The 13,310-nt window shown below is 42.1% G+C and overlaps 1 protein-coding gene across 3 annotated transcripts in view; it reads right to left on the bottom strand.

The window, feature by feature from the left end:
• The window catches only part of IKZF1 (IKAROS family zinc finger 1), a 69,066-nt gene extending 55,992 nt beyond the window's left edge, over positions 1 to 13,074 (bottom strand). Inside the window, exons 1-3 of one of the 3 annotated variants that reach the window (XM_086740419.1) lie at positions 13,004 to 13,034; positions 12,036 to 12,265; positions 2,567 to 2,620 (exon numbers count right to left, since the gene is read on the bottom strand). In XM_086740419.1, the coding sequence (XP_086596545.1) occupies positions 2,567 to 2,606 (40 nt within the window). In that variant the 5' untranslated portion in view covers positions 2,607 to 2,620; positions 12,036 to 12,265; positions 13,004 to 13,034. Of the gene's footprint in view, positions 1 to 2,566; positions 2,621 to 12,035; positions 12,436 to 13,003 lie in introns of those variants that run through there. The other 2 variants (XM_086740420.1, XM_086740418.1) reach the window with 2 other exon arrangements.
• Positions 13,075 to 13,310: the final 236 nt, after the last annotated feature.

The following is a 13,310-nucleotide window of genomic DNA, read 5'->3' as shown; positions in this document are numbered from 1 at the left end:
AGAGTAAGCTACACCTGATGAGCGTTACTCACAGAGCAGGAGAAATAAATAAAAGTATTTTTCAGCTAACAAGACAATCTCACAGTCCTGAAACTGTGCAATTGTCTAACTGCTTCCCAATATATAGTAGAGCTCCCTCATCATGCAAGGAAGCATCCTAGAAGTATACAGAACCCCAGGAGAAGGAGCAGATGGGGAAAACTACTTTCTGGATTAGCCAGCCTATCGGAAATAAGTAGGTAACAACCCTGTAACTTCAGATCCTCTGCTTCTGAGGTCTAGTAAGAGCTTATGAAGAGCCAGTATCTGTGGAACCTAATCTGACAAACTCCTGTTTCCAGAAAGCTGAGTTCACAGACCATAAATGAAAGTAAATTCGCAAACTGTTTCTTCAGCCAGTTGTTCACAAATCCAGCTAACAACCCAATACCACTCAGCCTCTGCTCATAGAAAGTACCAGATGCTCAGTGACAAGAACAGCAGGAAAAGTTCAAAGCAATTTTTTTTCTGTAATCCATTTATGTAGGTTGATCTCTTGCCAGAGGTAAAATTCCTCTTACACTGATATATATACACATACTTATTTTTTTTTAAGAGAACCCTCTCTCATCACAGATTACTACTGTTCTCATCAGCATGATTTGCTAGAAAAGCTAAAGGGCATAGGAAAGTACCTACAGTGGTTCAAATCCTGGAAAACTTTGAGAGCTAAGAATTACATACATAGATACACACATATTATGTATATATTTACATATACACTAACATTCAAAATGGTAAAGCTTCTTGCAAATCTTGCCTCTCAAGGGGAGAGGCAGACCATAAGGAAGGCAAAGCACATGACTTTCTAATCCAGTCCTTGACTCAAGGCAGCATCTCCCACACTGCTTCTCCCCATATCAAAAGAAAAAAAAGCAATGCCCTGGCAGAGGTAGCAGGCGCAGAGCTCAGATTAACGCTGTTGTAAAAAATACCACAAAGGTTAGGTGTGGATAGCCAGAGGAGCCTATGCTGCTGCAGAGGATGAGGAGGTCAGCACTCCTACTCCTAGGAGCTCACACAATCAGGAAAGGGCTTCTGCAGTGGGCAGAGAAGCTGGGCTCGAATCATGGCTCCTCTCACTGCTCCAAGCAGATCCACGGTGCTTTGGCTACATAAAGAATTAAAAGCCCGCTGCTTTTTCTGCTAGGGCCACACATGGTCCAAGCACAGTGTGTTTAGGAAAGGTTTTTTTTTTTTAATTTACAAATTATTTCAGCATGAAACAAAACACTGATATATAAGCATATCCAGTTACAATTTTAAAATTGTTACCTGAGGAGCGGAGTGCAACATGCCTCCGCAGGGCTGACTAGGAATGACTTCCCTATACTAAACATAACTGAAAATCTTCTGTTAGTATGAAGGATTATTCTATTGTTGTTCTTTCAGATGGAAAATGTCTTTGATTTTCAGTTTTCAGATGACAGTAAAAGTTCTGAGTTCTAATTTTTGAGAAAACTCCTCAACATTTTTAGAGAGGAGGAGAAAAGAAAAAAAAACAAAAAACAAAAAACAACTGTGTTCAAATATTCTAGGAAAATCCAGTGACCTAGCCACCCACGCTGTACCCAGCCCTTCATGATCTCCTATAGGTGCCCTCCAGGTCCTGAGCCAGCAGTGCCGGAGAGCTGCCCTCTAAGTAAGAGCCTCACACCCAGGTATCTGTTCCTGGCCTTGCTGATGGGGCTGTGGAGTTCCAGGCTGAACACTAAAAGTGAAAACTGAAAGCCATTAACCGTTGCAGCTGCCAACATATTAGGGAAACTAACTTGTCCTTTTTCAACTGCGGAGGCACAATGGTATGAATACTTATTATCCTGCTAAGCCGATTTTTTAAGGAACCAATTTCCAAGGAAGTTAAGAATAAACCCCTCCATATCAACATGGGGTAAGACTGCAAAATCCTACCCATGTCACTACAGGACAAATTTTAGAAACTTAACTGTTTAAAAAATTTTAAAAATATTATACTCTTGGATAAAACCAGATAAAGCATAAAAGCCTCCTGTTAATCAGTCCTTTTTTTTTTTTTTCTTTTTTCTTCTGTTTTTTTTTTTTTTTTTTTTAGTGTTTATAAGTAAAACTGAATGCTCTGGAAAAAGTTAAATAACCTTAAGTGGTAAATACATTTTGTTTGCTTTTAATTAGTATTTGCCGCATCCCACCCGGTGAACTTTGTTTGTTCTATATTTATTTTGTAACAATCAGAATTTTGTTCCCAGAAGAAAGAGTGTAAATGTGCACCTGACCATGCTTCAGGGATACGCTACCACAGGTTTAATGCAAAATTACATCCATGTTTCTATATTCCCTTGACTTCTTTATTTACCCAGTTCCTTTTAAAAAATCCATGCACTGTTGGGCTTGATATCAAGTGATATCATTAATTATATCTCAATTCCCAGTCTGGTTTTAAAAAAGACCCAAAGTAATTTTATTGACAACAGGAAAACATTGTACTGTGCTAGAAAGATGGGCAGGAATTTAGGATTTTCTTTGTAGAAGTATTCGTTAAGGACCTCACCTGAAACCTGGGACATATCTTGAGCCTCATCTGTTTCCATTTTCCTCAAGTTATCTGAGAAGAGAGGAAGAGCCTTAAGTTAATGCAAAATAACATACACAGAGAAAAAGAAAAAAAAAAAAACCGCAACCCCCCACACACACAGAAGGAGAAAGAAGGGGAAAGAAAAAAAACCCTTTTGCTATTTAACTATAAGATTATCTGGGAAGAATAATGTATTTTTCTCTTTATTTCCTCCCTGCATACTTGCTGGAGTATCAGACTGGCACAGACCTTGATCCTTTTAAAAACAGCATTACAAAGATTTATAAAAATATCATTACAAGCACAGGAGGACCAAATTTGTTATTTATTGTTAATTTCCTACTGCATAATAACCCAAAATGCAAACTGACTGCAACAAAATTAAGCAGAAAATTAAATGGCCCTGGGTCATTGTAGGCACAGAATTCATTCTCTTGGTTGATCCATAGTTATGTTCTTTCTAATTTACTGAGCATGCATCGATGAACCTTGAGTCAGCTTGGTGACACGCGTACAATCAGCAATCAAAAAACGAAGCAATTTGCTGAAGAATGTCTCATTTACCCAGGCAGGGCTGCATATCTGAGCAGCAACCGCCACTACCTCCATTAATAATGAATACACCTCCAGCCGCAGCAGATGGGCAGAGCAGCAGCTTCAGGCTTTGGCCCCTCGCTCGCCCGGGAGCCCTTCCTTCAGACCGCACCAGCCCGGTGCTGCGCGGGGGAGAAGTACAGCTCCCGAAAATAGCGAAACGAGCCCAGGAGGGAAAGGGAACCTGTGCCTTCCTGTTTTGCTGACAGATGGCTGGCTCCACAGCGTGGCAAGCGATACTGGGAAGCTCCTGCCCTCAGCTTGCGACACACCATCTTCCGAGGAGCCAGCGACCAGTGACCACAAGCACCAGGGAGAAGCGTGTGGATGGTTAGTGGGGTAGAAACAAAATTCAGGTTTTTCAGTCGGAATGGGACCCTGCAGGTCCCAGGGCTCGAGCGCTGGCTGTGGACAGCTGGTGGCCCCTTGGATAATAGATGTGCTGCCGGAGCAGGTAGTCCCAGCACAACCTTGAAGTATGGTGTGGGCAGCTGAGGTAGCCTCAGGTGGGGAGGGGACAAAAAGCTGTGTTCAGCTCTGGTATGCTAGGTCACATCTTTAGCTGGTGTGGCTGGCTTCACATCCTACCAAGCAGGAGAGCCTGCTGTTTATTGTTCCTTATAACTGAGATACCTGCCTCGTCAACCCTGTTTCCTGGAATTAAAAAAGATGCATTTTCTTGAGGGTTGGAAGCAGAGGGGGTGGTGGCTTGAGTTCCTACAGAAAGGGCTCAAACCTTATCCTCACCTTTTTAGCCCAACTTCCACAATTTTTTTTTTCCCCAAAAAATCTTCAACATGCTACCCAACAAGCTGCAATGGGAAAGCATAATAGTTATGGTCATGTTTATTCATTTCATAAGTTTCATGGGATTCTCACATGCTCCTGAATGTCATAAATTTATTTGGGATCCAATATACTGCTGCTCCACCTTGCCCCATCACCCTTGCAAAAGCTGGCTTCCCTCACCAGGTCCATGCTAGGCTTGGAAAATGAGAGCATGCAGACAGCAGGACTGCAGATAGGTTGAGGAACAGATTTTGGTCTATGCAGTTTGCTAAGAAAGCTTGTACTCTTGCAGAGAGCATTCTGCCTGTTGCACATGTACCATATGCAATAATATCAAATAATGCTCTATCTTGCTTTATTCTGCTCTTAAACTTTAATTCCAGACAAGCAATTTGTTTAACACCTATATACAATTCTCAGAAATGACTACAGCCATGCAAAACGCCACCTACCAGTCAACAATTTGCATCAATTCCTATGGGACTGAAGAGCTTTCAATAGGTCCATTTTTAATGAAGTAGTCAGTGGGAAATGCAGCTTCTCTTGCAGGAGGGAAAACCCTATAATGGTAGCCTGCCCAGTTACTGGAAATGTGGTGTATTTATGGCAGGTGGTATGGTACAAGTGCTCAGTATAGTCCCTAATTTCTCCTGCAAGCATGACTGAACATAAAGGAAGAAAAAAAGAAATTCCCATGCATCTATTACTGACTTTGAGGGTCACCTGGCTGCTATTAATGAGTTGATTACTACACATTTTTTCCACAGACTACAGTGAATCCCAACCAATCAAAGAAAACATCCCAAGAAAATATCCACCAGAAGGAAGCCACACTCACAAAGCAGGACTGGGCGGGAGAAGGGGAGGAGGTGGCAAAGGAGAAAGTGTCTTCTATTTTTGTACTTTGACATTTGTGGAGCCACTGTGGACTTCCACCAGCCCACCTAAACTCAGAGCTGGCCTTCCATCTACAGATCACTCTGCTTCTGGTGCTGCAAGGAACATGCCTTTCTTCAGTGCACCTGATGGGGGCAGGTACACTTTTCTACCAAGCCTCAGGGCAGAAAATATGAGTGCTCACAAAGTCTGGAGGTGGGGGAGAAGAAATCCTCTACAAGGGATCTGGTGTTCTGCAGGTGCTTTTGCAAACATAAAAAGAGAGGGGAACACACGTTCCTCAGCGGTGGCAGCTCTGAGTTAACTGCGATAAAACAAACAAGCAAAGAGGCAAACCTCAGCCTTGCTTCCACAGCCACCGCGCGCGGAAAGGGCTGATTTCACAACCCTGGCTTGTGCAAGCAGTCCCACGGCAGGAAAAGGGACCGCTCGCACAGGTCATTGGAGCAGCTGGCCCTCACAGAGTGCTCGTGTGTGAGCACGTCTCATCTTTGTGGTCTTTGACATGTCTCATTGGCTCCTCATCACATAGGCTGCAGCTTTAGCAACTAGAACTCCAAACCAACAACTAAAAACATAAAACCCCAAACCACTTTACAACCTGAATTGAAGTGAAGCTCCTAAAATGGGTTCTACATTCAACCACCCACAACATTCAAGAGAACTTTAATAAATAAATTAATAAAATAAAACCGGACTGCAGCCTGAAAAAATAGTACAATGGAACACCTATTGCCCTTAACATAACTGACAGGAGAATGTGCACATTAACAACAGGTTAGGAGTAATATGTATCGTCATGTATGTGTCATCGGTCTTTTTGGTTTTAAGTTGGGAGTTGCATCTACCTGCAGAATGATAATATAGCTGCATTTCTAATTGCACCAGAGGGTCTCGACCTAGCAGAACCAAGCCTCTTGCATCCACGGTTTGACCCAAGAACCAAGAGAGGAGATGAATAAAGACACCCCCATGAAAGTACTTAACACTTCATTTCCTTTTAAAGAAAAGACCTAAACCTAATCTTGGTTTGTTTTTTTTTTTCAATAGACTTTCAACTTCACATACGAATGTGCGACATACGACTGAACACACAACAGGAAGGCTGTTAAATGTAGGTAAAAGGTAGTATGTATTGCACAACCAGTGAAAACACTTGAAGAAAATTGCTAGAATCCGACAAACTAGTTTTAATTAAAAGCATCCAATATCTCAGCAAGCAGCTGATAATTAGCTTTATTATTGTAATTTAATATGCTAGACTTCACAATCTCTGTGAATGACTCTACTTTAGAGCCATTTTAATTCTATTTTTAATTTCCGCCTCATCACACAACTCAATGTAAATAATAACTACAAAGAAGAGGGGTGGTCCTTTCTGAAAAGTAAAAACTGAGAGTCATAATAAGCACTTCAGTGTCCTTCCATTTCTGTTTAAAAAAAAAACCAACCCTGCAGGTCTTTTAAAGGACTGCATTAAAACAGAAAAAAAAGGTTAAAACTAAGTGGACCAATTTCTCTCTCTCTACATTAATTCCATATTCAGCATTTTCTAAAAAGTCTAAGGAGATGTTTAGTTTATTCAGTCATTTCTCTATTCCTGCCTAGTGTAAATTCTGGTTAACTACACAAATTGACAATACAATTATAAGCATACAGTCAAATTTCAATGGAGAGCTCCTGTCTGCAAAATGAAGGAAGCACTGTAATTCAACACACAAGATTAAGAAAAGAACTCTGCTAACAGTGCAGATGTGAAACATTTGTATGTCTGGCATATGTAAAATTAATTTCTGTGTTAGTGAAAAATTGCGAGGGTGTAAAAAAAGTTGTCTCAAAGATCCTACAGAGTTCTTTGGGAATTCTTTTTCAAAGTACTGACAAATGAAAAAAGTGCATCTTGTATACACGTATGTGTTTTCCATATGCACTCTTCCTAGCATTCTACTCTGTTTGAGCTACATTAATGTAACAATTCATTGTTAAAGGAGACCATAAAAAAATCTGTTCTTTCATTTACTTCATGTGCAAATTACTGGATTTGATATAATTGCAAATATGAAAAAAGATCTTCCTTCAAGTTTTTGAATTGCAAGCAGAGTAATTATAAATTGTTTCCACAACATGAGAAAAATTTGAAGGTAATTTTCCTAATTAAGGCCACATTTTATTAACTCCTTAAACTCTTTCACCTTTATTCACTAAAAATCAAGCAGAAAAGTGGAATGAATTCACCATGACAAAGGAAATGCACATATTTCCATCACACAAACAAACTGACTAAAGAAAGGTGTGATGTGTAAATCAAGGCACTCGATCTAAGAACATAGCACTTTTTCAAGTGTCCAAATTGAGCTCTTGGATATTCTTCCAGGACCCTCACTTGAGAGAAGGCAAGCAGCAGATGCAAAACTATACTTCTTGTGTATATACATATATATAGACACACACAGATATGATTTTAAAAGAGTAGGATGTCCTTAGCAGAGCCTATCTAAATATGCAATAGAGAAAATATAAAAAGTTCCCTTTATGTCTAGAACTGTTACTGCCAAGTATCCCCAACACTGGATTAGTAGTCAATTTGTCCAAATTATATGAGGTTTCAATAACTCTGCTTCATGATCACAGAATTGCTTCCTAATTTCCTTTCAAATTGTTCAAGCTGTTGCGGATTATTAAAGGACATTATCAGCCTGAATAAGCATATTAGAAATCTGTGTGATTTTTTTCCCCGTAAATAAACCTAAAAATAACTCCTAAAATTACTATAATTGAAATGAATTAGCAAGTTTCTCTGTACCGCATGTTTCAGTTAACTCACTCTGCTTTTGCAAATAATTTGGAGAAAATCCACTATGGACAATTCCAGCTTTATATTGCAATTGCTCCACTGTTCTCAGCGAGTTGACACAAGCGGAAAAATGAAGCAATGCAGCGAGGAATCAGATCTATCTTACAGAGCAAGTTTTTTACTGAGAAAACTAGAGTAACTGGGATCAGAAGAAGAAATGTAAATCTTTCACATGAAATACACTTCAAAATAAGCTAAAGAACTGGACAGTTCCCGTTGCTTAAAAAAATGTGGCAATTTCCATGTGACTGCTTTTCAAAACCTGCAGTCTGAATGGCCTCTTGAGGAATTTATATGAGAAGCAGGAGTGTGCTATGCAGGTCCCAAACCTGCATATCCCCTGCATATCCCCTGTTCTATCCCCACAAATTTGCAATGGTACAAATAAAGCTAAGAACATGCACGTATCTTTTCAGGACTAGGAGCTACCTTTGCAGTCACCACACTGTATTGGTAGTGACCCGCTGAGTGCAAAAAACTCTGCCGTCTCTTCTTGTTTGCCAGCTTAAAGCACGGAGGGAAGCTGTGCCTCAAAGGAGAAGGGTAAGGCAGAAGTTGTTGGACTTATAATAAAGACACATCACAACACACTCTTGGAGGCTAACATAGTTCTGTTTAAATTTAGGGAACAAACAAAACTCCTGTTGACTCCAAGTTGTAGTTAGGTTTATGTACAGATCACAGACGTAGAGACAACAAACCACAGCAAGGAGTTTCCCAGACAAAGCCAGTCCATTTTGCTGAATAGTCACTAGGGAGATAAAACTCCTGCAGCTACTTTGGATGAGTGGAAGATATTTAAAAGTTTTAAAGCCTCCTGTTTTGTTTTTTTTTTTTATTTTAAAGCCTCCTGTTTAAAAAATTGCCATAAAGCTGACAAGACCGAGGCTGCCTATCTTGCCTCAGATGGAGCTCACACTCGTCTCTGAATGCTGTTCCTCCCCAGTGGAGGGGGGAAGAATTTTTGGATTACAGAAAAAAATACCAGTGAGGAATAGGTCTTTCCTCTTTTGATTCTTGCATTGAGTTTCAAGCATTTAGAAATGGTTCCCAAAGAATTATAGTCCCAGAGAAACTGATGAGACCCCTTACCTTCCGCTCCTCAACTGACATAATGTATCCCCGGCATCCTTCTGAAGGTATCTAGCAACTGCATTTAACCCAACAGTGTTTGTCCAGCACCGCAGCCTCCTCCCCTCCCTTCTTTTAGGGGAAGGATAAGGAGAAGAGAAAAAAAAAAATCATTCCCAAACCTTTCTTTCTGTGTGATTTTGTACTTACTAGAAAAGTGGAGTTTGTCGCTTGGGAGGGGAATTCCAAGGGAGCCCACTACATTGCCAGCAGCACATCCCGCCTTACGCTCATAAGGATGACAACTTTTTCCAGAGATCCCGTTACTGCTACACTACATTTTACTACTTCACTACATTTTATTTGGTCTAATTCTATTACTTTTAATAATAGTAGAAAGTAATGACTGGTCAAAATGTAATCAAGTACATATGTGAATCTTGACTGAAAAACAACAAAATTCACTACGGACCCAGCTCTTCTTGCGCATAAAACAGAAGAAAAAAAAAATCCCACGAGTCTTCAGTGGAAGTTTTTCCTGACAAAGAGCCACACAATTAGGCCATGATCCACGACTTTTGATATCCTCTGGACTTCTTAAGAAAACATTGCCAAAAATGATCCGCCAGAACAGCATAAGATTCATTATGCCCTTATTTTCTGTTGCTGAAATACAGACTGGACCTATTTCCTTGTCTTCTGCAAGATTATGGTGTTAGTGTAAGGAGTACCTAAGCTCAAATAAAATACGTCTGGAAATGTTTTTGGCTTCATTTTGGAGTTATCCAATTTTAATGATGAGAAACAAGTTTTGCATTTTTGTAAAACTCTGTGGATTGATTCTCCACTTACATTTCTGCATTGCTATGCTGTGGAAGTGGCAAGCAGACCAGGTTTTTGGTATTAACGTCCACAAGGGAAAAGAAAACTGCTACAGTAACACTGAGATGAAGACTATTGCATTTTTTAGCGTATGCTGCATGTAACACAAATGACAAAGGTGTCATTCATGCTTATCTAAGGAAACATGCAACCAGATCATTCCTGGAGCGAGCACCGGCAGCCAGGAGCCGAGACAGAAAGTCACAGGTGTATGTCCAACTTGTCTCTCTGCTGCAACTCCCGAGTATGGGACCTACTAAAAATGCACCAACTCACTTTTCTCACTTGGAGTTAGGTAGCCACCCTGAGAAATACTCAGCTGGGATAAATGATGCACACAGTATCTAAGCTTTTTCGATTACTGGGACCATGAAGGGCAAAGAGACAAGAATCCTCTGCTCTGTCTTCCCATCATTACATTGGGCCAGAGAGATTTGTGATCTCTCTTTAATTACTGAAGTCCATCAGTCCTTTCTGACTCAATTAGAACAGTCAGTACAATTCCAAATTATGCCTCTGCATTCCTGTTGCTTCCCCTGGAAGCCATACCCAAGAGGTAGAGGACTCTTGCAGGTATCAGTGCATTAGGTTTGAAATCCTGGCTCCTGAGGATGTCCAGCATTGGACTTCCATTGACTTCAGTCTGGTCAGTCTTCTTGTATGGTGGATAAACCTGCCTTCTTCCTGGCTTTTTATCTAAATTTACCTTGTAATTACAGATAAAATTTCTATTTCTATTTTTTTACAAACTTGCAGTATATCAAGTTTTCAGTTTAGGCTACTTTACTCAAAAAAAAAAAAAAAAGAGAAAGAAAAATAAAAAGAGTAAAGAGAGCACATGGATAGTCACCAATATTAATATTTGTGAGAAAATCTTTAAGGCTGGAAGTGAGTCTGGCATAACAGAAACATGAACTAAGGGAAGTGCAGAGCTCTGCAGTATTTTGGACACTTCCCCCATGCAGTTCTGCTATGGACAGCCATCATAAGGACAGCTATCATTTTAAGAGTTCTTGGTCTTGCACTTGGTCTACACTTAGTATCTCATGTGCACATGTAGCAGTTTCAAAGGCTTTAATAATGCAACAAGGTATACAGCCATCAAACTAAAACTTGGTAGAGCTTTGCTAAGAACTGAGGTACCTTGAGGGGACAGGGGCATACAGCAGTCTAAGCAGTATATCCTGTATTTTTTAATTAAGTTTTAAAACAAACATTTATGAGTTAAAATCAAAGCAGAGTATGTCAGTATTAGAAAGGAGCTTCTGCATGCAAGCAATGACAGCTTTTGGAAAAGGGGCACAGTATAAACTACTGTATGCTACTGTTATATTAGCCCATGAACGGTAACATGGACAAATCCATTCTCACTTTTAACAACTTACAATTTCCCTCATTAGAGAAGAAAAAGAAGAATTAACAAAGTTACCTAAGGGCAAAAATTTTATTTGGAAAATTCAGAAGCAACTACATTTTCATATAAGAAAACCATCCCATCCTTAATTTTTCTATTTCACTAAGACTCTGAACACTTTAAGCGATGTGATTCACTAGTAAGGCAAGAGAGCATTATTGCAAGCTACTCAGAATATGACCCTGCTTCGTCGATTCAGATAAAGTCTTTCCAAGTATTTGGAAGGAATTTAGTATACTTGTTTCTAAATGCAATATATGAATATGCTTTTTCTTTGCATTTCAATGATCATTTTTAATGTTTAATAGAAAGTCATACTACATGGCCTTCCAGTATGCATGTGAGTTACAATTCATGTGAGCAGTCAACTGAAGCTAACAGAGTGCACCTTTTAAAGGATTTGGCCCTTACAATGCATTACAGCTTCCAATTTTAAAACTAGACTATTAAAGTCTAACAAAGTGGTTGTTAAAGTGAATGTATGAAATACAACCAGGATTAGATACCTGGTTTATTTCATTTTGGATGGCTGGACAGTAAATGCATATGGATATAACCTTGCTAGCATCTATCTATTGAAAAGAAAAATACCTAGTCAGGAAGCTCTCATTCTAACTTCTGATCCCCACACAAAGTCCTTTGGAAACACTAGTTGCACTTCTATGTGTAAGCAGGCTCCAGGAAAAAAAAAAAAAAGGAGAAAGAAAAAAAAAGGGGAAAAGAAAAAAGAAACAACATTCTATTTCTCTACAATAATCTACATAGTTTAAGCCAGTGGCCATACTGGTCTAAAAAGTCTTGCATTCCATAAACATCACTTTTTTGAGATAATTTGCAATCATAAGCTACACTCCCCCTCACCCCCCACCCCAACACAGTACCGTTAACTTTTAACAATTTTGGAAGCAGAACGCTTTGCACAACGTCTGTCAGCATTACCATACCTTCTAGACCAAGGTAGAAAAGTAGTCCAAGGAGTAATCAGGTCTCTTGAAGCACAAAATTAAAAGTTTCCTTAGAATCGACTGCTGCAGTGGGAAGCCGTTTCTTCACACGCAGAGTTGCTTTCTAACTACGCGCATCTTCTTTAACGACTACAGAGCGCGACCGTCCCTTCTCAGAGAGGGTAACTGCGCGGAGCAGGGCGAAGGAAAACCTCCCGCTGTGACCGGCTCTGTCGCAAGGAGGAAAACTTCTGGCGGCACCGCTATTCGGAAGTCAGCAACTTCTCTAACGCCGTTCCCCTCAAGCGCGCAAGGGCTGCTCATGTCACAAGTTCCTAATGGTTTCTACAGCCTCCACACCTGCCTCCCCTCCGCAAATCGCAGGCGCCAGGAATGCCAACTCGGGCTCCCAAGGAACCCCAGGGCTGTAGCGGACTCCGGGAGGCGAAAGCGGAGCTGTCCGCACCCGCTCCAGCCCGGGGGCACCGCCGCCTCCCTCCCCTTTGAATCAATGAACACCCCTTTTCAGCCAGCTCTTTAGGGCCACTCATCCCTGAAATTTCAAGGAAGCGCCTCAAAACGCCTGGATTACGCCCAAACTGCGGCGCACTGTTTTCAAATTAAAATAATAATAATAATAATAATAATAAAACAAAAAAGAAAAAGCGGGTGGGACGAGGAGGAGAGGAAGAAAGGGATGGGACGGGAGGACCTGCCTGTCGGGATGGAATGGGATGGGACAGGACGGGACGGGATGGGGAGGACCTGCCTGTCGGGCTCCGCAGTCTCCCACTTTACGCTCCCGGCAACTTCTCCCCGGCCCCGCACGGCCCCGCACGGCCCCTCCTCACCCCCGCGCCGCCGCCGCCGCTCGAGGCTGACCCCCCGCCTGCGCCCAGCCCAGCCCAGCCTCCGAGGGCTGGTACCGGTGCCTGCCCGGGTCCCCCCTCACCCCCGCCCCGCGGTACCTGCTACGCCGGGGCCGGGTCGGGGGCCGGGTGGGGCGGCAGGTGCGGCGGCGCGGCGCCGCTCCGCTCCATGTGCCGGCGCTGCCCCGCGGGCGGCGGCTCCGCCACCGGTCCCTCCCCCGCCGCTCTCGCCCGCCTTCCGCACCCGCGCACGCCCCCGCCCCGCAGGGGGGCTTTACCTGGAGAGGTGTTTTAGCGAAGGGACGGGGGGGGGGGGACCCGCCGGCTATGCCGACCCGGAGGTGCGGGAGAGAGAGGGGACGGGGTCCGCACCGCCCCGCCGGGCGCTGCCGGGTCCGGGGTCCTG

Source organism: Chlamydotis macqueenii, chromosome 2 (assembly GCF_036417535.1).
Source record: "Chlamydotis macqueenii isolate bChlMac1 chromosome 2, bChlMac1.mat, whole genome shotgun sequence".
Taxonomy (NCBI): domain Eukaryota; kingdom Metazoa; phylum Chordata; class Aves; order Otidiformes; family Otididae; genus Chlamydotis; species Chlamydotis macqueenii.
This window is presented reverse-complemented; position numbering and strand designations above follow the sequence as displayed.